This window comes from Pristiophorus japonicus, chromosome 1 (genome assembly GCF_044704955.1).
Source record: "Pristiophorus japonicus isolate sPriJap1 chromosome 1, sPriJap1.hap1, whole genome shotgun sequence".
Taxonomy (NCBI): domain Eukaryota; kingdom Metazoa; phylum Chordata; class Chondrichthyes; family Pristiophoridae; genus Pristiophorus; species Pristiophorus japonicus.
This window is the reverse complement of record NC_091977.1, coordinates 186,115,601-186,142,195: the sequence shown is the minus strand read 5'-3', so window position 1 is coordinate 186,142,195 and position 26,595 is coordinate 186,115,601. Positions and strand designations below refer to the sequence as shown.

General features: G+C 43.2%; 1 protein-coding gene across 3 annotated transcripts in view; it reads right to left on the bottom strand.

Annotated features, from left to right (window-relative positions):
* Window positions 1–16,635: 16,635 nt before the first annotated feature.
* The window catches only part of hapln1b (hyaluronan and proteoglycan link protein 1b), a 142,159-nt gene continuing 132,199 nt past the window's right edge, over window positions 16,636–26,595 (bottom strand). For all 3 annotated transcript variants that reach the window (XM_070866833.1, XM_070866842.1, XM_070866851.1), the window contains exon 5: window positions 16,636–17,066. In XM_070866833.1, the coding sequence (XP_070722934.1) occupies window positions 16,780–17,066 (287 nt within the window). In that variant the 3' untranslated portion in view covers window positions 16,636–16,779. The remainder of the gene's footprint in view (window positions 17,067–26,595) is intronic.

Genomic DNA, 26,595 nt, shown 5'->3' with positions numbered 1-26,595 from the left:
GTTATCGGGCAAGTCGAGGTAAGAATGCTTCTCCTTGTATTTGCGGGGGATGTAACTTCTCTCTGTCTCCTCATCTCTCTGTCACTTTGTTCATTGGGCACATAATACAGTGCAGCATTCCTTCGGTGATGTCGAGTCTGCTGCATGTATTTGGTCACCAAGAGAGGGTGAGAAAGGACAGGTCTCATTGCAGTAGTTTCTGTTTTCCACCGATTGCCCACAAACAAGGAATGTTCCGATAAACACACCTCTTCAATTCCAATCGGTCACATTGTGGTCAAGATGTTTTTAGAGATGTTCTCATCAACTCCAACGACCTGCAGAGTACATCCGAACTCCGCCGAGGTTGAAGCACAGCAGCCTTTTAAAGGACACGATATGTGATCTTGAACATGGCGTCCATAACGCTGTGATTCGTCTCAGTTAGTTCCACTTTTTGTAGGCGGTTTTTTGAGCGAGCGATATTGTGGGTGAAATGTGTGTGAGGTGGTGAAATTGATGATGGGCAATCTCCATGGCTGCTAGTTTGGGTAAATATGCTCTTTATGACAAAAAACAGTCGGCGAGTGTTAATATTGAATCTCGGCGTTAATTTCGTGCGGAAAGTAACGCTGGCCGATATTATGGGCATTGATTTCGCCCATCCTGCTGATTTCGCCCCAAAAAGGTGAGCGGACGGTAATATTTTTTTTCGGCATTAAGTACATGGGGAAAGTAACGCTCGGCGATAAGTTTCCGAAAAATGCCCGCCAGTTTCCATTTTATGCCAAAATGGGCGATATATGGGCGTTTTACGTCATTTCAGTGGCAAAATGGACGTTAAGTGGGCGTTAAGCAGACAACAAAAGTGGAGGTTCTAGCCCATAGTTTCTATGTTCAATGCAGGGTGCCATCGACTGCACACACATGGCTTTGCGGCCACCCTATACCAATCCTAAGATGTTCCATAACTGCAGAGGCTACCATTCACTTAATGTGCAGTTGATATGCAACCACGGCCAGTGCAGCATGGTGGTGAATGCCCGCTATCTTGGCAGCAGTCATGATGCCTTCATCCTGCGCCAGTTTGGTGTGTCAGCAATCTTCCAGCCATCGTCAAACCCAAGGGTGGCTGCTTGCAAACAAGCGGCATCTGGCTGAGGACTCCCCTCCATAACCCCACCATTCGGGTTAAGATTCATATAATGACAGCCATGATACCTCGACGAACGTCATCAAGCACGGCTCCCATTTTGTGGTGGTCTACTGCATGCTCCACAATTTGGCCATCATGAAGGTGCAGCCCTTGCCACCAGGAGTTCCAGGACCACTTCTGGAGGAGGAAGCGAGGAGTCAGGCAGCAAATCCCCATTCTAGACAGGCTGTCCATGAGCGACTCATCAGAGTCCGAGTCCTGTGAATGAAACCCCAGATCCCCGTTGCTCACCACATCCCCATCTTACCATCCCTCTGTCACGGAACATCACAGTGTCTTCCTGGGCACAAAGCTGAAATGAGAGCCACCACAAAATTCATAAACTTATCAAAATCAAATTCAAATCAAAAGATTAAAGTCAACTAATCACCCTTGTGCATTACCTTAGTGTCTGCCTTTCGTGTGCTTTTTCCTACTCGAATGCTCCTATGAAGTGCTCCCCCAGTGGTTGCAGCATGGCTGGTGGAAAGCTGCTGACTTTCAGTGTGGCCTACAGATGGCCTTGTAATATAATGCATGCAGTCCATACAGTAATAATAAATACAAGAAAACCTGTATCCTACCAATATGATTAACGGTCCCGGCCGGTGGCCTCCTTCCCCCACTGCCGCCCCCCCCCCCCCACACCAGTGGTACTTCTATCCCTTGAATTGTCTGTAGTCTTTTGAATTTATTTGAGGAGCTAACAAGGAGGGTCAATGAGGGTACCAATGTTTAATATAGTCTATATGAATTTTAACAAGGTCCCATATGGCAGACTGGTCAGGAAAGTAAAAGCCCATGGGATCCAAGGGAAAGTGGCAATTTTAAATCCAAACCTGGCTCAGTAGCAGGAAGTAAAGGGTAATGGTCGACAGGTGTTGTTGTGACTGGAAGGATGTTTCCAGTGGGGTTCCACAGGGCTCAGCACTGGGTCACTTGCTTTTTGTGGTACATATATCAATGATCTAGACTTCAATGTAAGAGGTATGATTAAGAAGTTTGCAGATGATACAAAAATTGGCTGTGTGATTGATAGTGAGGAAGAAAGCTGTAGACTAGTAAAATATCAATGGACTGGTCAGGTGGGCAGAAAAGTGGCAAATGGAATTCAATCAAAGTGTGAGGTAATGCATTTGGAGAAAACTAACAAGATGAGGGAATGCACAATAAATGGTAGAATACTGAGAAGTGTAGAGGACCAGAGGGACCTTGGAGAGCACGTCCACAGATCCTTGAAGGTAGCAGGACATGTAGATAAGGCGGTTAAAAAAGCATATGGGATACTTTCCTTTATTAGTCGAGGCACAGAATATAAGAGAGAGGATATCTTTAAACTGTATAAAACATTAGTTGGACCACAGCTAGAGTACGGCTTCCAGTTCTGGTCACCACATTCCAAGAAAAATGCGATTGCATGAGAGAGGGTACAGAGGAGATTTACGAGGATGTTGCCAGGACTGGAGAATATTAGCTATGCGGAAAGATTGGATAGACTGGTGTCATTTTCTTTGGAACAGAGGAGACATAATTGAGATGTATAAAATGATGAAAGGCCGAGATAGAGTGGATAAGATGCATATTTTTACCTTAACAGAGAGGTCAATAACCAGGGGGACATAGATTTAAATTAATTGGTAGAACGATTACAGGGGAGTTGAGGAGAACTTTTTTCACCCAGAGGGTGGTGGGGGTCTGTAACTCACTGCCTGAAAATGTGCTAGTGGCAGAAATCCTCATCACATTTAAAAAGTACTTGTGTATGCCCTTGAAGTGCCGTAATTCACAGAGCTTTGGACCAAGAGCTGGAAATTGGGATTGGGCTGGATTGCTCTTTTTTGGCCGGCAGAGACACGGTGGGCTGAATGGCCTCCTTTTGTGCTGTAAATTTCCATGATTCTCTATGATTCGTTCCTTTTTTTTAAAGAGAACAGCAGAGTGTGAATGCACCTTCCCTGCCATTCACTAGCTGCAAGGTGTCAGCGAGAATTCATCAATGGGGATAACTTGGAGTGCTGCACTGCACCAAAACCATCGGTGGAACTTTCTTATCTTCTGAAGATGTAAAGTTGTGAGTTGAGGAACATTTGCAGAGAAAACAGGAAGGCATGAAGGGCCTCATGCTTCCTTGTGGAGATTTCAGGGAAGACATGAGCTCAGAATTTCTTCGGAGCTGCTTCTGTTCTGCCACTGTGACTTTGTCAGACGTGTGACAGAAACTTAGTTTCCACGTTCACGGGGTTTCCGTTGCACTTCCAGTGAAGTTACGGTTTTGGAGTCATTTGCTCTGATGATGCAGCCTGCATCATCGCACTGCTTCTTTTTCAACTTGACTTCTCTCAAAATGGGTGCAGTGGCCCTCCCGACCAGAGACTGGTGGTTAATGGCAAGCTAAAATAATACTGGGAACCCAACCACAATTGTGCATGCAGGAAAAATGGGTGGGTTCACAACGGGGTCACAAATGCCATTGAAAAGGCAGTCTTGGTGTTATTTTAATGCTAAATCCAATGCAGAAGAAAATTGAGGCCAGCATCTTTATATTAAGGGGGCAGTCACCATTTTGTTTAAGGGAGGGTGCTGTGTACAGCACACAAGTGGTGACACAAGTACAACCAATGGTATATTGTGCTTGGCAAATGCCACATAATATTTGTGAGTCCAAAACTAGGCAACTAGATAGTCACTAATAAATCCAATAATGAAATCAAGAGGAACTTCTTTACACAGAGAGTTGTTACAATGTGGAATTTACTGCCATAAGGAATAGTTGAAGTGAATAGCATAGCTGCATTTAAGGGGAAGCTAGATAAGCCCTCTTCTCAATCTTTCTCGCTGCCATGCTCCACCTCACAGGCAACAAGCTCCCCGATGGAGTGGAGCTAAACTACAGAACCAGTGGGAACCTGTTCAACCTGCGCCGTCTCCGGACCAGGTCCAAGATCACCCCAACCTCTGTCATCGAGCTACAGTGCACGGATGATGCCTGCGTCTGTGCACATACAGAGGCTGAAATCCAGGACATTGTTGATATATTTACTGAGGCGTACGAAAGCTTGGGCCTTACGTTAAACATCCGTAAGACAAAGGTCCTCCACCAGCTTGTCCTCATCGCACAGCACTGCCCCCCAGTCATCAAGATCCACGGCGCGGCCCTGGACACCGTGGACCACTTCCCATATCTCGGGAGCCTCCTATCAACAAGAGTAGGCATCGACGACGAGATCCAACACCACCTCCAATGCGCCAATGCAGCCTTTGGCTGTCTGAGGAAAAAGAGTGTTTGAAGACCAGGCCCGCAAAACTGCCACCAAGCTCATGGTCTACAGGGTTGTAGTAATACTCGCCCTCCTGTATGGCTCAGAGACATGGATCATGTACAGTAGACACCTCAAGTCGCTGGAAAAATATCACCAACGATGTCTCCGCAAGATCCACCAAATCCCCTGGGAGGATAGACGCACCAACATTAGCGTCCTCGTCCAGGCTAATATCCCCAGCATTGAAGCACTGACCACACTCGATCACCTCCGCTGGGCAGGCCACATAGTCCGCATGCCAGACACGAGACTCCCAAAGCAAGTGTTCTACTCGGAACTCCTTCATGGCAAACGAGCCAAAGGTGGGCAGCGGAAACTTTACAAGGACACCCTCAAAGCCTCCCTGATAAAGTGCGACATCCCCACTGGCACCTGGGAGTCCCTGGGCTAAGACCGCCCTAAGTGGAGGAAGTGCATCCGGGAGGGCGCTGAGCACCTCTAGTCTCAACGCCGAAAGCATGCAGAAATCAAGCGCAGGCAGCGGAAAGAGCATGTGGCAAACCAGTCCCACCCACCCCTTCCCTCAACGACTATCTGTCCCACCTGTGACAAAGTCTGTGGCTCTCGTATTGGACTGTTCAGCCACCTAAGGACTCAAAATGAGTGGAAGCAAGTCTTCTTCGATTCCGAGGGCCTGCCTATGATGATGATGAGATAAGTATATGAAGGGGAAAGGAATAGAATGATACTGTCAGCGGGATATACTGGGATACTATCAGTGTAAAAGGAACAGCGCGCACAGAATTCATAAATTGCATTCTGGAGAACTTTTTTAGCCAATACGTAGCAAGTCCAACAAGAGGGGGGAGGGGGGGAGTTCTAGATTAGTGTTAGGAAATGAAGCTGGGCAGGTGGAAGGAGTAGTAGTGGGAGAGCATTTTTGTTGTAGTGATCATAATTCAGTTAGTTTTAGCAAAATTATGGATAAGGACGAAGAAAAACAGGTGTAAGGGTTCTAAATTGGGCAAAGGCCAATTTTACTAGGCTGAGAAATGATTTTGCAAAAGTGGACTGGAGTTATTGAAGGTAAATCAGTGCCAGAGCAAGGTCCGTGGAGTTCAGGGCAAACATGTTCCCACAAAGAAAAAGGGTAGAACTGCCAAATGTAGAGCCCCCTAGATGACAAGGTGCATACAGGGTAAGATAAGGCAAAAAAGGGAAGTTAATGTCAGATATTGGGAGCTCAACACTGCAGAAAGCCTAGAAGAGTATAGAAAGTGCAGGAATGAAATTAAGAAGGAAATTAGGAAAGCAAGTATAATCAATCAAATAAAGCCCAAAGATGTTTTACAATTACATAAAGAGCAAGAGGATAATGGAGGAAAGAGTAAGGCCTATTCGGGACCAAAATGGTGATCTATGTGTGGAGGTGGAGGATGTGGGTAAGGTACTAAATGAATACTTTGCGGCTGTCTTCACGAAAAGGGGGATTGTGCCAACATTGAGGTTCAGGAGGAAGATAGTTTTTAGGGGTTTAGCATCCTTGAAAGTAGATAAATCGCCAGGACCAGATTAAATATATCCGAGGCTACTAAAAGAAGCAAGGGAGGAAATTGCGGAGGCTCTGACCATCATTTTACAATCCTCCCTGGTTACAGGAGTGGTGCCGGAGGATTGGAGAACTGCTAACATTATACCATTGTTTAAAAAGGGAGGAAGGAATAAACCGAGCAATTTCAGGCCAGTTGGTTTAAACTCGGTGGTGGGCAAATTCCTGGAATCATTTCTGAGGTACAGTATAAACCTTCATTTAGAAAGACACAGATTAATCAAGGTCAGTCAGCATGGATTTGTTAAGGGAAGGTCATGTCTGTCTAACTTCACTGAGTTCTTTGAGGAGGTAATAAGGAGGGTCGATGAGGGCAGTGCATTTGATGCAGTTTACATGGATTTTAGCAAGGCTTTTGACAAGATCCCACATGATGGGCTTTTACTTTTCTAATTGGCCTATGGGATCCAAGGGAGAGTGGCAAATTGGATCCAAAATTGGCTCAGTGGCAGGAAGCAAAGGGTAATGAGTGAGGGGAACTTTTGTGACTGGAAGGATGTATCTACTGGAGTTCCACAGGGCTCAGTACTCGGTCCTTTACTTTTTATAGTATATATTAATGATTTAAACTTAAATGTAGGGGGCATGATAAATAAATTTGCAGATGGTACAAAAATTGACCGTGTGGTTGACAGTGAGGAGGAAAGCTCTAGACTGCAGGAAGATATAGAAACATAGAAAAAACATAGAAAATAGGTGCAGGAGTAGACCATTCGGCTCTTCTGCCCTGCACCACATCGATAAACTTGTCAGTTGGGCAGAAAAGTGGCAAATGGATGTGCACTTAAAGAGCCGTAATGTACAGGGCTACGGACCTAGTACTGGAAGGTGGGATTAAGCTGGGTAGGTTTATTTGATTGGCACAGACACGACGAGCTGAATGACCTCCTTTTGTGTTGTAATTTTCTATGATTCTATGGGCTCAAGTTTTGGTCCCCTGCTAGAACGGCGCACATCAGAGAGGCCCACCTAATTTGTAGAACTGAAAAAGCGCCAAATACTTAACTCGCGATTCTCTGACATCTGTAGGACCGTTTCCAGCTTGGCGCGGCGCAACAGGTGCTGCTGGGGGCAGAGCTACAGTCCTGCGCCAAAAACAGTGCCAGCAGCTCTGCGCGTGCGCAGTGGAGGCTGCACACGTGCGCAGTAGCTCCCGGCCCTCCCAGTGTGTCCTGTCTCCGGGCGGCGACGACCCTATTCCAGGCCGAAGGGACGTCGTCCCTATCCCAGGCCGAGTGGACTGACAGTACTTACCACTTCCGCGGCGGCCTGCCCGACCAGTATCTCATTGGGGGTGGGCCCCGCCCGAAGTCCTCGGCGTTGCCGATGGGCCCCGCCCGAAGTGCTGGTCACCGGCAGGCCCTACCCGAAGTGCTGGTCGGTGGCAGGGCACACCCGAAGTCCTGATCGGCGGCGTGGCCCGCCCGAAGTGTTGGTCGGCGGTGGGCCCCGCCCAACATCTCCTGGGGGGGGGGGCCCCATCCCAGTACGCTGTTGGAGAGCTCCAGTAGGCGAGTAGAAACTTAATTTTTTATTTATTGATTGATTTTTTATTATTTTTAAATTTTTTTTATTTTTTTGCTTGATTTATTGGTTGATTTATTGATCATTTATTATTGATGATGGCTCTTTATTTGTAAAAGTGAAATGTTTAATGCTTGTAAACTTCCCCTCCCCTCCCCCCATCTCTCGTTCCCTGTGCCTAATTTCTAAAGTGTAGGCAAGGTTTTTCTGAGCGTACAAAAATCTATACTTACTCCATTCTAAGTTAGTTTGGAGTAAGTTTTCGCTGCTTAAACTTGCAAAACAGGCATAAATGGCTGATAACGTCTCCTTTTGAAAAAAAAACTGTTCTAAAATGAAACTATTCTAACTCACTAATTGGAGCAAACTAAATGCCGAGAATTGCAATTTCTAAGATACTCCATTCTAAACTAGTTGCTACAAAAAAAATAGGATCAACTCGAGCCGAAACTTGAGCCCTGTGATTCTAGGATACATTGATAGGGTTAGATGAAGAAGGGTGAGAGGAGGCTTGTGCTGAGCATAAACATTGGTATAGATCAATTATGCCGAATGGATTGTTTCTGGGCTGTAAATTCTATGTAATTCAAATGTAATAACTGAAAACGTTGGGTCTGCCGTTCCAGCCGCAACATATATTTTAATTGCTGACCTTGGGATATGCAGATGGGTGGCAAAGGAAAGCATATGTTCGCTCAGCGATGCAGTGGTGAGCTGCATACTGGCTGATCCAAGTGGTGGTGCCTCGAAGGATCCAATGGCATATAACGGTAGTGCAGTGGTCACTTTCATTTCTGCTGAGAGTGCGACATGGATGGTGCTTGTTAGTTGTAAGTCAGGTGCCATGAATTGAAACAGATCAGAGATCGTATGCCTGCTGAGGCACAGCTTCTTTGTACATTGTTTCTTCCTGAGGTCGAGGTCAGTGGGACGCTGCTTATTCTGCAATGGGAAGTACACAGTCCTAAAGGTCTGCCTTCAATGTCCTTGAACCTCCCGAGTCATCATCTTCTGCTGTTCATTCTCCTCCCCCCACCAAAGTGTCTAGCAAGAAGAGGCTATAAGTCTGTTCACTGAAAGACTCTAACTAATTCTATCTCACACTCTGCTGACTCCCAAATCTCTGCTGGCTCCCTCTGGTGCTCTGAATACCAGTTTTAATTGAACAACATTAATGCCATATGGGAATCAAATAAATCACGAGTAAATTTGTTGGTTCCCCTTTAATTATGGCTGAACAAATACTTTAGTCAAAACAAGTTAATGCTGGGTGAGTTCATTAATGTGCATTAGACTTTACTTTCAAGAGCAATGTAGGATTGTTCCATTAATGTTCACATATGATACTGCTATACCTTCAAAAACAATTAGCATATTTGATAACTAATAATGCTCAGAGCAAAATTAATGCCTACGGCTAGCTTTTTAAAAATCCTGTTTGCTCATTATGGACATCCACACTGTGTTGCTGTGCTTCTTTTTTATAATACAGGTAGTGCAATGTAATGCCTGACCAATGAGGTGCAAGATGGAAATCCAATGTAAATGACGCATTTACCAAAAGAGCCACTGCAGCAAAGCTTAACTGCAGTAAAAAGATCAAGCTTCATATTTAAACAGCACAACTGACAGCTCTGATAGTCAGATGAAATTTAAAAAGCCGATAGTGCTCTTTCCCTCCTAACAAAATCTTCAACTCGCTTCTTAAATTAATTTAAGCAACTTGTTTTGGTGTAATGTTCTTTCATTTATCAGATATAAAAGCTATTACATGTTTTAATACTTGTTTTACAACACTCTACCATGCCAATAAATTTAACACAAACAAAAAATATATAAATTAAATACCCTTACACAGAATGGCTTGTTCACCCTTTCGGGCTCAGCACTGGTCAAAACAATTTGGGGTAGATTGTGACTAATGTGCTGATCCCATTCTGGCGCTGTCATTTGGAGGCACCGGCCTCATTTAAATTCATCAGGGGAGCTGCAAGACCCCAAACAGGCATCCCAACATAGCTCGCCAAATTAAATACTGAAAATCGGCCCAGAGTTGCTGCCAGCATTGTAAGTAATGGTTTATGTCAATTTCCATGATAAAAGGGGCCTATCTCCACTTTGGACACCCGGTGATAGGGCCCTTTCAAACTGGAGCCGGCTGTATTGCTGCAGTGGGCAGTAAGTCCACTAAAGACAAGTTGAGGCCATTATCATCCCATTGACACCAGGCGAGAGCACAAAAATGGATCCTTTTCTGTGTGTGCATAAAATGAACAATTGAAAGCAGTGCACAAACACATTAAAACACCCGCACAAATAGCCTGAAATATATTAGAGTGCTAAGAGAGGGGCTTCATTTTTAAAGCAGAGATCATTACTTCATTTGATAAAATAGCATGATAATAAATCACAAAATAAAACTCAAGGAGAGGGTTAGTTTCATATTTTTATTAACATTGCTGTGCTCCTGTCACAAAATGCAAAAAAAAAGTTTTTTATATACTTGAAATAAATTCCTTCAAATATTGATCTTTGGGGTTGAGTTTTATCTAACGTTCCATGTTATACTACAATTTATATATCATTTTGTTAATGTATTCCAAGTAACTTTCCAGAAGACACATTAATAGTACTAACGCGGTACAGTGCAAATAGATGCAAGGATGGCATACAAACATAGAAGCACATTATAAATTCTATTTACATAGCAAGATAGTACAGGGCCCACTGAGTCCTGAAAGACTCTTTCTGCACCCAGCAGCATGCCAAATGTTTAGTGCCATTAAAACAAATTGTTCTATGTGCTTGTGCTCTAAAAATAAATGTGCATTTTCTTCCTCCATAACATTAGATTTCTGTAATGATGCCACCAGAATGCTGCAGGTTGTAAAAAAAAGTATTCAGTCCTCAGAGGGTTAAATTAGGAATAATAAAGTGTGACAAAATACTGCAGTATGTGAGAGCAGAAAAAATAGTAGTCAGCAAAGAAAACCCAGCAACTTTCCCTTGGGCAAGACCGATGCAGCAAACCTTGGTGCTATTTAAAACACAGTCAGCAACAAACTTTTACCGTGTCATTGTTCTACCAGCTGAAGCAGAGATTGCTTGCCAATAGGAAGTTGCATTTGAATGACCCATATGCTGGATTGTATGTTTACGTACATTCGAAAACTAACATTTGGCCACAAGAAAGATGTTTGAGGTGTGATGCTTAACTATTAAAGAATATATGGGGAGCATTATTACTATAAGAAAAGTGTGAATCTCTGCAGGAATCAGTGTCACAATCTTGAACTAGCTCCTTTTGTACAATCATCCACATTTCATATAATGCATGACTCAATAATCTTTATACATTGCATGGTATTCAAAAGGATTGCTGTGCATAGTCAGGTCTTGAGAAGAACAGTTTTCTTTTCACTTCCAGGATTTACTCATCTCACATATATAGTACATATATTTTTGCAAAAAGGTTACAAGATTGCTCTCTTGTTCCAATTCAAAACATTTGACATACAGTTTTAAAGAAATTATCAATATACAAAGAAATCTAATTGGAATTAAGCATGTATGTTCTAGTCAGCTAAATCTTCACCTATAATTAATAGCCTCACTTATTCATCGCCCTAATACAGTACAAGCTCAAACAGGTTAAAACACCAAAGGGGTTGAATTTGCCCCTTTGTATAGCCCCGTTAGCGCCTCCGGGGAGGGGACATTAATGGAGCGCAATGGCGTTTTCACCTGGGGAGGGGGCGCTATGGGGAAATTGCCCTGAAGGTTTGGGGGGGCACTGTCTTGGCACCGTCGTGCCCCGTGATTAGCACCCAGGCCGGCGCACAACCAAGCCATGACATCATCGCTGTGTGCGCTGACCCTTCACCGCACCGCGCTGACTCTTTTGCACCCCTAGGGGAAATTGCCCCTCAAGCCGCGAGGTTGGCATGGGCGGATGTCAACGAAGGGCCGCGAAGCTGGCGGACATCCGTCGTCGGGGCGCCCCTTAATGGGGAGGCCTTTAGCACCCCGGGCTGTCATTTTTATTTCTCGGCCGATGCTTGCTCAGGCCCAACAATGGCGGCCCTCGCGTCGACTGGACCACCAGCGTGCAGCCCGGCACTCCGCTTTGGGTGCCAGGCTGCTGGCCCAGTCAATCGCATAACTGGTGGCCCAGTGGTCCTGGTAGAGTGTGCAGCGGCCCTCCCCTTTAATTGAAGGGGAGGGGCGTTGTTGCGCATCAGCGCTGCGCTTGCACCCTGGGAGTGTACCTCCAAGGAAGCGGAGTGCCGGAGACAGCGCTCCGCTTCCTTTGAGCGCCGCACAGCCCAATTCCGCGTTAGGGATGGGTCTTCTGGGCCGGGCGCAGGAAGTCCTGGCTCCAGAAGGTTACCGCCCCCAACTTTTACATTCCACAGCAGCCAACAGATTAGAGATGAGATAAGGAAACATGACTTAATCACTGAAACATTTCAAACTGTTTCTTTGAACATTCGTTGCAGAAGCAAAATAACTGTCTTAGTAAATTCAAATTAATTTATTATGGCGTTTGTCCTATTAAATTCCTTAATATCATTTGTAGCTTCCTCTGTGACAAGCCACAATAGCAACTGCTAATTTAAAAATACTTTCTCCATATTTGTAACAGACAGCAATTTTTTTTAGTAACTTTTAGTTTCGTTCAGTCATAATCTCGCTATGTAGTTGAAGCTGCATAAGCATCATATATTAGGAATGTTACAATGACACAAATATTTTGAATGTAGCTAATCATATGGTTCCTCTGCCCTGCAGGTTTGTCAGATAACTATCCTGAGTTCTTATACAACTAATTTATCTCAGAATTACCAGAAATATTTCTATAAAGTCATACAATGTACAGTTGTACTTCCCAGGCAATGACTGCCAAACTCTAAACAAAGCATTCATATTGTCTCATTCGAAAAATTGTCTGCAGCATATAATATTTTGCAAAAAAAATGCATTGCCCAGTTAATGCCGCTGCATGCACATTCTAAGATACATATTGATTGGACACAAAAGCATAAATGGAGACTGCAGCCAGAAAAGTAATTGAACAGTACAGCGCAACTGAAGCTCAATTACCTACTGAAGGGACCTTTATACCATGCAATACTGCCCACTGCATACAACACGATCATAGAGTTAGAAAAACAAGTATGGCTAAAAAATAATCACTCCATTATAAACAGTTAAACACCCAAATGGCCCCATACCATTTCCAACCCCAGTCTACCATGTGCAACCGCTTCCAGAGACAAATTCCATCTACCTGATAAATTCCTCATTTTCCCTCTTGAGGTCCAAGGAGTATTTCTCCCAACTCGAGTCTTAGTCTTTCCAGAAAAAAATTCACTTTCTAATAGATGATCTGTACCTTCCTAACTGACACAGTCTTGCTATCAAAACTCAGCATGCTCTTGCTTCTAAACCACCACAACCATGACAGAGTTGTGTCATGAGAGGCAAAACCTCACTTCTCATTTAGCACAATGGTGCTCCTCAGCACAGCATAGATTCATTCCCTAACCCAACAAAATCTTTCCAATGGGGGTGATTTTCATCTGCACTACTGCCCAGTTCATGCTTAAAAAATGGAGTGGTAAGCAGACACTTTTTTGAAACTACTACTCACAGGCCTTCCGAGGCCCATCCAACTCGACTTTTGAGCAGGCCTCAAAATAGGTGGCCATCGCTCAAATTAAAATATTTAAATATGGGTCCTACACTGGTTGTAAGGCTCAGATGCAATTTTCAGGTGCCACTGGGTGGAGTGTGAATGACACAAGCTCTTCCCATTGGATGTAGAGAGGCATAAACAGCAGCTCTTCAAGGGACCGCCAGAGGCTGCTCTGGAAATATTGCAGGTAAGTTTTCCAAATGGTTTTTGTGGGGCCAAGAGGAGCATTCATGCTCCTTCTGGCCTCTCATAAATCTTCCAGCCTGCTGCTGATCCTTTTATGCACCCCCCCCCCCATCTGAATTGCCATCCCTGCCCACCTTTAAGCATGTACTTTCAGCTCAGTTTTGTGGAATAACTGCCAAATTTCCTGTCCTCTCCCAATCGGTGAGCTCCTGTCAGTGGTCATTAAACGCTGGTGATTTTATGCAGATGAAGCCTGAACATGAAAATGCCACCGCCCAGCTGATTTTCATGACTGTTGAAAATCCCCCCTAATTAGTTCCGTTTAGCATTCGGGATAATCATGCTAACACAGCCACTAATAAACTGACTCCATGTCAGGAACAGCTTTGAATGTAATCATGTCACAAGATTAGATATTAGTTAATATTCCACCACAAAGAAATAATCAGGTTAAAAACAGAAATAGAAATAAGTAATCAGAAAAAGATCAGGAAAATGCAAAAGCATTTATGGCATAATGGACTCATGACATGTTCCATTGGAAGACAACTGTTGTACAAGTGACAAATCCAGTATCATAACACACTTGCAATCACATTATACATTATGTAAAAGTTCATGCAATGGGAACCCACCATGTAACACTTGGTCCTTTATAATGCAGTACACTTTGATCTCACAATGGCTTGCAGTGAAATACCATTTTTCTTATGAATTAGTCAGATTAGATATTCTTATGTTTAGCAAAGTGTTGTGTCATTTCATGAAAGGAATCTAAGCATGTGAATCCATGGCAAAGTTTAGACTCCAGTTTAGACATTGAACAAGGTTCTCCATTAGCTGGTCTACAGTTGATGTATTCCTGCACTAAATCAGTAATGCATTCTGACACAATAGATGAATGGGATATATAATTATATTAAAACTATACCATGTTCTTATTCTCATTCACAGTCACTCCTATTCCAACTAGTAGCTGTTTTGGTGAGCAGATCTTATGGTCTTTAGTTAAGACCCAGAACTAGATAGTTTTTTTTTCATTCTGGAAATCTCTTTTCCATTGGAACAGAGTCACAAGTGAGTAGTGGTGGTGAGATATTTCAACATTTCATTACCAAAGGTAACAACCAGTGCACATTGTCAAAACTAAAGAGCACAAATAGTAATATGAAATTATAAAGCAACAGAATAGGACACCAGGCATTGTTAAACTAAAAGTACACCACGACCAATGTCCAATTTAAAAAAACTTCCAAACTTAGCAAGACAACCCAGTTGTAAATTCCATATAAGGATTGCCTGTTGTAATTTATGGACTTGCAAGTTGGCTGTTTGATCAGCCAAAAACATTTTTAAAAGTTTTTATTCTCTTTTTGTTAGTGATGAATGAATCCTTTATTTGCATGTATTATTCCTTGTTATGAAATTGGGATTGAAAATATGTTTTAACAACAGTTTGCTTTACAGATGATTCTTGGTTAGATGGAATAGTTCCATTAGTAACCTTTGACCTGTGCAGGATTTGAATGCTGCACATTGCACACTGTGAAACCATGGCCTAGCCAGCAAATATATCTATGATGGTCTTTCACCCAATATAAAATCTTCTATCACACTGATACTGGCACAATTTACACTTTATTCTGTGAGTTCATTCGTGACACTAACCTGTGATTGCACCACACCATTACATATTTTTTGGCCCCATAACTAATAACACAAGTTTCGTTTTGCAGTTTTACTGCTGACTTTAAGATTTTACTTGTGGATATATGCACAGTGAGACCTGCAAAGTACTTTTTAACTGCACCTAATTACTGTTTTGAGTTGCAACAGAATCACTAACACCCACAGAATAAAGTCTCTCTTCAAAGGCAGCTCATCTCCTATTTTTAAAAAAGCCCCACGTGACCTTCAGCTGATTTTGATGACATGAAGAGGTTGAAGATGGTGTTGCATTTCTCAGACAATTCATTAGTCAGCACAATAACCACAACAATTTGCCCAGGGAGAGAGAAAAAATACTATGTGTGCATCAAACATTGGCTTAACAAAAATCTGGATATTAATCGACAACAATTTATTGAAAGAAATTTCATCATAGCCAGAAGGAAATACATGTTGGGCCTGCTTTTACATTTTTTTTCTTGACACTAAACTGTGATTGCACCATACAATTATGTTTTTTTGGCCCCATAACTAATAACACAAGTTTAGTTTTGCAGTTTTAATGCTGACTTTTAGATTTTGCTTATGGTTACAATGACGATCACAGAATCCTATAAATGTGTTACTTTTTAGTGACCATTCTGTTACCTCATTTTCTTCTAGTTTTTTATATTTAAAGGATTCAGCAAAAGGCTTATGTCCTAAATACTGTTTCATAAAGCATTTTTGCATAACTTAAAAAATACATAAAATAGGTCTCTGATCAACGAGCGTTCCCTGTTCATCAAATTAGCATCTTAGTACAACACAGTACCATTTGCTGACTTTAAAGTTTTGCTACCAAATATGGTGCAAACCACATAGCACCATTGGAAAAAGTGGTACAAAATCATCTTTTAATTTTATTGAAAGCGATAATTGCTATCAAAGTTCAGGGATAAAACTAGCAAATTCATCAAGTATGACGTATCACCAAATCTGGCAAAATTAGAATAGTACAGGGTTTCTCTATATTGTTCAACATCTAATGATTTTGCAAAAGCATGCATCATAAGCATGGCAGCCAAATCAGATATATAAAATATTGGATGAATTATTAGACTGCTGGGAGAACTTAGTGTAGCATTAAATTTCTCCACTGTTTTAACCAGCTTTCTTGGAGGGGCAGAAACATACTACATTTCAGAAAGTTTACAAAACTAGATGAATCCTGAATATTTGTATAATTTCACAAAAGGATTGAAAGATTGCCTGAGAAATGTCCATGTTTTAATCGAATGGCCTTACATTTCTTAATAAGGTCTAGTTATGGTTTGCCCCCTCCACCCATTCCTGAATGTTCTATCTATTAGACACGGTTAGGGCAATGTTTAGGGCAGCTTTTGCTAACTGCTACTTTAAAAAAAAAAGCAAAATGGTGCTAAATCTTGGTATAGCTTCCTATAAAAATTATATTATTTTTAATATTTAATGATTGTATGATACATTACAACAAAGAAAAGATGTTTTGGCTTGTATGAAAATGGCATTGTACAGTAAGTAAAAATAGTTTTATCACAGTTTTGGTAACATGTTTTGAGTTCATATCATTGAAAGTACATCCTTCACATGTGCAGAATTAAAATAACACTCGTCTCCATCTAAGCTTTTATGTGAACTATCAATTGCTTCTGAAGCAGTAGACACCATATAACCGGTGTTTCTTATCTGGGAAGCCAGCAAAGCGCACGGCTGCCTCAGTTTCACTGCATCGCTGCCGGGGTCTGGTGATAGGGTAGCGGACACTGCCATCAGCGAGCCAGCCCGCATCACAGCGGTCGTAGCCCAGCAACTTCCAGGCGGCGTACATCTGGCCAACTTTAGCGATCCTTGATCCATCTTTAATACAGGCTTGTACAGCTTCGCCATAGGTCAGCTTTCTAAAGTGAATCAGATAGTAGAAGCGCCCTAAGAGGAATTCGAAAATGGTAAATTGGTTAGAAGAAATTGTTAACTGGAGCATTTTATGCAACTTTCAAAAATTGCACATTTTTATCCATTAAAAATAGTGATTTAATCTGATGATTATACAACAGAATTTTGGAAAATGTACAGAATATTTATTTTTGCATTGTTTTCTCAGAATAATACTCTTGTCTTGTTTTTTTTTCATATGTGGTGCATATATTGTACTTCAGTTTTTGCAACATTAACGAAACTACTCCGATCGTTACATAGGATCTATACACAGGAAACATATTTTGAGATACCATAGATGTAGATCAGTAAAATCATAATTACAAAGGAACAGATAATTCTGGTTGGATCAGATTGTCATATCTTTACCCATCTCCCTTCACTTTCCAACTGGCTCCTGGCTTTGCCAAATCCCATTTTGTTTGTTCATTCTCTGACAGCTGAATCTCTATGTAATATTACATATCATTACTAGTTGCTTCTTTCTATCAGCTGTCTGCTTGAACTTGAAGGAAGGACGTTGAGGCAACAGAGAGGTTGCAGCACTGATGATATGAGGAACTACAAATACAAGGAAGACTTGAAAAATTGGAGCTGTTTTTGTTAGAACCGAGGAGATTATGTGATGATGGAAGTGTTTAAAATTTGAAGGGATCGGAGAGAGAACAGAATATATAGAAACAGACTGTTTTACTGAATTTACCGTGCCAAAATTGGTGTTAACTAGGCTAGAAATGGCCTCATAATTGGGTTGGTAGACTTACCGCCCGGTTAAAGCTGATGCTACAGCAACCACCATTGTCACAGGGGCCCACCACTGTGCTGACTTAAGCACCCACCTGCTTCAGACTGTAGGCCACTTTTAATATGTAAAGGGGGCACTATGCTATTTTAGGATAGTACTGATCAGAGAATGCGTCATACACAGTCCAACCAGTTTTACCAGAGGCCTGAAAAGGTAAGTTTTAAATTATTTTTGTGGAGAGCAGGTGTGTTCCTCCGGGCCCCACAAAAATAATCAGGGCTGTTGCTGCCCTGGACCACTCCACCTCCGTGATCATGGTGGACGTAAACAATCCCATGGTTTTTACAGAGTTTTCCATGTTTCCTGGCCAATATTTATCCCTCAACCAACATCACTCAACAAAACAGATTATCTGGTCATTATCATATTGTTTGTGGGAGCTTGCTATGTGCAAAGTTACTGCCACATTTTCTATATTACAACAGTGACTTCTTTTCAAAAGTACTTAAGTGACCATAATGCGCTTTAGGACATCTTGAGATTGTGAAAATCATTTTGCAGGTAGAGTACCCAAAACTACACACAATATTGCAAATGCAGCCTTACCAGTGACCTGCACAAGGTTAGGATGATTTACAGGTAACTTTTCAAGTCTACAGTACTGGCATACAGCCTTGCACACCAGCAGTGCACATCAGAAATTCAGCTCTAGGCTACTATGATTAAATAACTAATCATTTTCTTGATGAAGCATGGTGATCCATTATGCTGATCACCTTGCCACTCATGAGGAGCTTCTGGAGTGTAGTGCCCAGGAAGGGCTCAGAATCACACTTGTCAGTTGTCTGATGAGCAACAAGTGACTATTCTTTTGGAAGGGAGGTGAGCAAAATCTCAAGGAGCTCAAGGTGGCTGCAAAATGACATGATAATAATTCAAAACCAAGTCAACCCTCTGTGGCAGACTCAAATATCAAATACATGAACTAGGCAGACCAGCAATATTCCAGGTCATAGTTAATGATTGACGAGGCACTAGCTCACCAATGGAGCCTGCAAAATTAGACCAGCTACCGGGGCGGGTATTCTTCTCTGTCTCTTCTAAATAATTCTGTAAGCTATGGTGCTAACGGGGTAGAGCAGTCCTAGTGGGAGAAGCACAGCTCTAGGGTGCACAATCTTAGCTGATTAAATTCCAGTATGATCAGTGTGCATTCCAGGCTGCATCCACCTCAGAGTTCTGCTGCAGACCAAGGGTCGGGAGATGTCCCGGTATTTCCATGGGAATAATGCACCAGGGACACATGTAAGGCCTCTACAACAACTTTTTTTTGGACTTATTTGTTCATGGGATGTGGGCATCACTGGCAAGGCCAGCATTTATTGCCCATCCCTAACTGCTCATGAGAAGGTAGTGATGAGCCATCTTATACAACTGAGTGGTTTCCTTGGCCAGTTAAGAATCAACCACATTGCTGTGGGCCTAGAGTCACATATAGGCCATACCAGGTAAGGACAGCATGTTTCCTTCCCTAAAGGACTTTAGTGAACCAGATGGGTTTTTACAACAATCTGATACCTGTAGTTTCATGATCACCATTACTAATACTAGCTTTCTGTTCCAGATATTTTTTTGTTTATTAACTAAATTAAAATTCCCCAGCTGCCATGATGGGATTTGAACTCATGTTCCCCCAGATCATTAGTCCAGGCCTCTGGATTACTAGCCTAGTAACATAACCACTATGCTACCCTACCCAGAACTTACCAATTCCAGGGGGATTGCCAGGTCCTTTGCCTCCTGGAAAGAACTTTGAAACATCCCAGCAGATCCATTTGCAAAGGAGTTGCACTTACAGACAGCATTTAAGAAATATTACAAACTATTTGTGGGTCCAGGCCATGATCACAGCCTCGACCTATGGGTAAGAACTGCTATTGCTCTGAGAGTCAGGGACGTGGGGATCCCCCAGCATTGGGAGACCCTACTCCCGGAGCTGTGCCTCTCACTTTGTAAGGGGCAGGTGGAGGTTCCACACCTTAAAAGCTCTGCGGAATCCCTGACGTAAGACGGAGACACAATGGGCTAGAAGTTGCACAGTGCCCCGTTTGGGGTGATAACTTTTTGGAACGCAAAAGTTATTGGCAGGTGCTACCCAATTCTAGCGGATGCAAACTTCCAGTTTAGCGCTCTAGAAGGGAAGTGGAGCGCTCAATCAAGCACTACCACTTCCCTTGGAGCACTAAACCAGGCAGGAGGGGTTGCACAATGTCCAGTGCAGCATTGTCGGGATCAGGCCATTGCTGCAGGCTCTGCAAAAATCAAGTCTTTTGCTCGCCGACAGCACCTGCGATCTGCAACAATCAGCCCCAAGCACTCGAACAGAGTTGATCAATCGCGGCAGAAGAAATTTGGAAAAAAATGACCTGAGGGCTGAATAAAAAACCTTCCCCTAGCTCACTGGCAATCCCTTTAGTTACCACTCCCCAAGCGGTTGGCCTACCTTACAACGCCTCCTGCAGCTGCCAGTGTTGACAACTGCCGATGCTGCAGGGGACGGAAGCAAATTCGCATCCGGGGCAGTACCGGGGCGCAGGAGATCATGGCGTTAGGATTTACCGCCGCCGCTAACCTACAAGGGAAGTTCGCGGGGGTCGGTACTCTCATTGCACCCGGTTGCAAAGTTGGTAACGCCCCGTTATCGACACCCGAAGGTGCTAACGGGCGGCGCAAAGGAGGCCAATTTCTCCTCCTGTGTATTCAGGTCTTGGCCTAATTGCAAAAGTGTGTCAGTGGGTCCATGGATTCTCAGCTTCACTAATTTTAATAGAATTTTACATTGACCAATGAATGTTATAGATTTTCCTGGGTGTAATTTTTAGAAACCTAAGTTCATTAGTGAGAATGGCAGAAAACCAATCACAACACATCCTATAATTTTGTTGCTTTTATACCTCAAGCAGCTGGCCAGTGATGAAAATGTAATTAGTCTAGCTGTCTAGAATGCACATTTGAAGCATTACAAATGGCTGGAAAACCCAATTTAGTGCCTGGTTATGGACGTTCTCGTAGACAACATCATGAAGACATTTGTACACACACAGAAAACTGAACTAATATATTTCAAGGTAAAAAAAATCACCATCCTGTCTTCATATGTACATGATTGACTTAGAAAGAAATGCAATAAGGAATAAATTAATATATATCCATGAGTGACAAAAACTCTTGAGGCTGGGGCCTTAGCCCACCTAAACCTGACACTGATTATTTGTAAATAATAATCTTTTCCAAATCTTGTTCTTCCTCCTTGTTCTTTCGCTGTCCAAGATTTCAAGTTGTTTATTATGATTGGACTTTAACAAGGGCTTTTCAATAAAATTCAATAAGATCAACTATGATATTGAATGGCGGAGCAGGCTCGAGGGGCCAACTGGCCTACTCCTGCTCCTATTTCTTATGTTCTTACGTAAATTGTATACATTGCGCCCGTTTTCCGAGGTCGGTGGCATGTTACCACCAGTACAAATAGGATTCAAGTTTGATCTTATATTTCGAGCACTGTTTGATTACATTTATCAGATGGCAAAATGAACTATCATCATAAATTATTCTGAGGTGTGCATCGATATTCAGGGTCTGTTAAATCTCAACTTTTGAGGATTTGCTGATGATTACTGCTCTGGATCTTATTAGAAAGCATATTTAAATTGTTCACAATGATCTAGTTCCTTACTTAATGTCTGCAGTATTTAGAAGATTAATTTGTATTAAATATGTAAATCTTGTAATTAATAGATGTAGATTCGCTTTTACTTTTAACGCAGCTGAATTCCATCTGGATTCATATTCCCTTACAGTTGGAAGAAAGTATCAATACTGTTTAGAAAATACTACAAACAAATAATTATAAACCGATGCCTACATTCAGCTACTTGATGTTATATATTAATCATTAAGCACATTTTTGCTACATGATTTTAAAGAGTTAAATTGTGCCGTTCCAAAAAACATTTTGCTGCTGTTTGTTACAGGGTGATACAAGGGATGAGAAATTGCGAAGCATTTTGATAGAATGAAGAGGCAGGTTAGGGAAATTTCTCTATGCAGACATTTGTGTGGGTATGTAGAATTATTTGCAATAGGAATTGGTTAAGACAGAGACTATTGCATCTTTTAAGGGAAGAGTGAATAGATATTTGAAGCAAAGGAAGATAGAGTGCTATGGGAGAGAGCAAAAGATGAGTTTTGGATTGCTCTAGCAAAGAGCTGCCCAGTCACGATGGGTGAAGTAGACTCCTTCTATGCTGTATTGGTTTATGGTACAGAACATTTCTTTCAGGCCCGTGTTTTCCTTTGTGAAAATACAATAGTCTAGAAAATTTGTGGAGATCATGGGCTGGATTTTACACTTTTCTGCTTATCGCCCAAAAATGGGCGTTATTTCTGACGTGGCGGTAAAAATGGGTTTTCAGATCGCCGGCTTCTCACCCATTCTCAAAGCACTTAGTCTCCATTTTTAAAATTGGGCGTTACCGTGAGCGATATGAAATGGGCGGTCGCGTTAAATCTCGTTGACATTCTGCCGTAAAATGTCACCATCCTTAGCAACGGCATGGCAATGTTCGATTCCCGCGATTCAGAAGGTCAAGGGTCATCATGACATGTGCAGAAGAGGAGACAAAGAGAGAGGGAGCTGAGAGGGACTGAAGGTGTGTGTGGCTGTGGTGTGTGCTTGTTTGGCTGTTGTTGGAGGCACGAGGCAGGTTCACCAGTGGCAAAAAGCCTAATAAGCACCAAGAACATAGTTAGCGCTGAATTTTTTCCAATAAATAAGATATAACATGGAAGGGCTGGTGGAGGCCCTGGAGCTGGTAGCCAGGAACACTGGTGGCAGAGGGCTCCCAGTGGTCCCGGAGTGCGGCATTGCACCCCAGATGCCACACCCCCATTGCCAACCACACATGAGAGCCAGGAGCAACATCTTGCTTCTGGCTCTGAGCACGTTCCCACCTTGGGATCGTCCTCTCCCTTTTCCATCCAAGCAGTGGTTCAGCCGTCATCCCCCCCCAAATGAAGCATCGCCTGAGGAGTTCCTCAGCTAGGCAGCTTGGAGTCAGGAGGGGACGGGGAAGGGGTAGAGGTGGGGAGGAGAAGTGGGACGGGGGGAAGGGTTGGTTCTACAGAAATACTGATGAGTTCAGACAACTGTTTGGTTTAAATGTTTTTTATTTCACAAAACCTTGTTGCACACTGGCTCAGATAGCTGCACCGTTACACGCTGGTGATTGCTTAACATCGAAGGATATAATTACACTTAACTTCAATCAACTTAAACTTTGACTGTCACCAAGGTGGTGCCCACCATTGATGCATCACATGCACACATAGTAGTGTGTCAGCCTTGTAAATAACACCAATGTTCTTTCAGGAAACGTGCTCATTGATGAGCTCCTGACGTAAGGCTCTTGCAGCTATCATGCCACCACAGGCCCTTTCATGTGGTCTACAGGGGGGCGGGGGCATGGCTTCAGCGTCAGCCTGAATGTGTGGGCCGATGTCAGCGTCCACCTCCTCATCTTCCTCTTCCTCTCTCTGGTGAGGTGGACTGTTAGACTCATCAGGCAATTCTTGTCCCCTCCTGATAGCCAAGTTGTGCAGCATGGAGCACACCATCATGAATTGAGCTACCTGCTCAGGGTGGTATTGGAGCTCGCCTCCTGAGTGGTCCAGGCATCTAGAGTGCTGCTTAAGCATTCCAATGGTTTTCTCCATGATATTGCGAGTGGCTCTGTGGCTCTCATTGTATCGCCTCTCGGCTTTGGTGTGGGTGTCACGCAAGGGGTAATCAGCCAGATGGCGATGCCATATCTTTTGTCACCAAGCATCCAGCATTGACCTTGTGGCTGATTGTTAAACAAGTCAGATACAATGCTCTCACGCAGGTTGTGACTATCACAGATGCTGCCCAGAAATTGAGCATTCACTGCCATAATAATTTGCTGGTGGTCGACAACCAGTTGGACATTCAGGGAGTGGAATCCCTTGCAGTTCCTGAAAACCTCTGCATTCTGAAAAGGTGCCCACATTGCGATGTGTGTACAGTCTATTGCTCCCTGCACCTTGGGGAAGTTTGCAATTCTGGAGAATCCTGGAGCCCTCTCACTCTGCCTCCCTGGTCATGGGGAAGCTGATCAAGTTGTTCCTGCATGTGTACAGGGCTTCAGAGACCTGTCTAAAGCACCAATGTGTGGCATGCTGAGACAGACCGCAAATGTCGCCAGCTGAGGCCTGAAAAGAACCGATGCGTAGAACAACAGTGCCGCAGTGACTTTGACCTCGACGGACAGTGCAGTACTGATGGTGCTGGCAGGCTGCAGATCTCCCCTTATAAGCTGGCATACCTCAGTGATAACCACTTTGTGGAAGTGCAGTCTCCAAAGGCAGGAGGTGTCGGGCAAGTTGAGGTTAGACTGCTCATCAGTCTGGCATGTCTTACATTGGGCACATAATGCTGTGAAGCGTACCTTTGACCATCTCGAGTCTGCAGCATATAATTGGTCATCAAGAGAGGGTGAGAAAGGACAGGCCCCATTGCAATAGCTGTCTGTTTACCACCGATTGGTCACAAAGAATAAATTTCCCGACGAAGATACCTATTAAATTCCAATTGTTCACAGTATGGTAAAGATGTTTGTACAGATGTTCACATCAACTCCAACGACCTCCAGAGTACATCTGAACTCCCCCGAGGTTGAAGCAGAGCAGCCTTTTAAAGGATGCGACATGTGATCTAGAACATGGCGTCCATAACACTGTGATTCGTTTGGAACAGTTCCACTTTTTCTGGGCAGTTTTTTGGGCGAGCGATATTGTGGGCGATATGTGTGTGTGGTGGTGAAAGTGACAGTGGGCGATCTTATGGGTGTTAGTTTTGGAAAATGTGACCTTTATGACCAAAAAAAAGGGCGGTCGGTATTATTGAATCTCGGCGTTAATTATGTGCGGAAAGTAACGCTGGGCGATATTATGGGCATTGATTTCGCCCATTCTGATGATTCCGGCCAAGAAAAAGTGGGCGGGCTGTATTAATTTTTCCCAGCGTTACGCACATGGGGAAAGTAACACTCGGCGATAAGTTTCCGAAAAATGCTCGTCAGTTCCATTTTGTGGCTAAATGGGCGATATATGGGCGGTATATGTCATTTCAGCGGTAAAATGGATGTTAAGTGGGCGTCAAGCATGCAAAAAATGAGGAAACTCTAGTCCATAATCTTGGCAATTTTGCCAGATTCGTGGCTGCCATGAAATTCTGCTGTTGACCCTGCTCATCTTTCCAGGTTCAGGGGAAGAACCCTACGGGAGTGGGCTTTTGGTGGCTTGGGGGTGCATCTGTGGGGCCCTCTGCCCCCAGCAAAGACTTTGAAAATACCAGCGGTATCTGGTCTGACCAGGCAAGGGTGCTGGACTCACTCCCAGAAGTACAATTTGGATGCCCCAAGCAGCCCCCTTAGAAGGGGGGCATTTAAAACACAGTCCACAAGTCCTCTCATCATTGATTCACAACTTGGACCCCAAGGTGGCACTTACTGGTGTCTCTTTCAGCCAGGTACACCTACTAAAATCAGGTGTACCTGTGTTGATTATGTACCAGGTCCTGAATGAGGACCTAGGAGTAGCTTAAGAAGACAATTCCCTTGGTCCTGTCCTCCCCTCCCTTACATTTTTTTTATTCATTCCTGAGATGTGGGCATCACTGGCAATGCCGGCATTTATTGCCTATCCCTAATTGCTCTTGAGAAGATGGTGATGAACCGCTGCAGACCTTGTGGTGAAGGTACACAGTTCTGTTGGGTAGGGAGTTACAGGATTTTGGCCCAGCGATGATGAAGGAAAGGTGACATATTTCCAAGTCAGGATGGTGTGTGACTTGGAGGGGAACTTACATGGTGCTCCTATGGCGCCTGCTGCTCTTGTCCTTCTCGGTGGCAGAGGATGCGAGTTTGGGAGGTGCTGTCGAAGAAACCTTGGCGAGTTGCTGTAGTGCATCTTGTAGATGGTACACATTGATGGCCTTGTAAGGGGAAGACGGAGGCTCCTCCCTCCTCGCAAAACTTTACCTGAAGGCTGGGACCAGGCATATCCCGGACCCGACTGGGTTTGCAGCTATTCCATCGGATTGGAATGACTGGAGATTTACTGGGCCAATAAAGTAAAAAGTTGAGCTAACCAAATGAATTAAAAAAATTTCAGTAAAAACAGCAATAGTTAAACAGATTTGTTCTTGCCTTCCACAGAAGGCAGAAATTACAATGTACAATGAGCTAATTCTGCCCCATTTTGATTATGGCAATGCAGAGTGTTCAATTAGTCAGTGGTTGCATAACTAACATCTGTCGCTAAACAAAGCAAACACAATTATATCGAACTGCAATCCCAGAATCTCAAAGGAAATAACCTTTGCCAAATTCAAATGACTTCCATTATTCAGTGCAAAAGGTCATGCAATCTAGTTGGGGCTCTTCATTTTCAGTTTTTACTTAAAGAAATTAGAATCAGCTGAAAACCAACATTGACTCTACTTCCCTTCGATAGCTCAGTTAGTAGTGCAGAGGACTGTAGTAGAATACACAGTAAAGTCATCCTTAAGTCGCTGGTTCAATTCCGGCTCGAAGGAGTGAGTGTTCTTTATTGTTGGTTCAATGGTGTAATGGTGAGCACTCTGGACTTTGAATCTAGCGATTGGAGTTCAAATCTTGGTAAAAGCTGAATTTT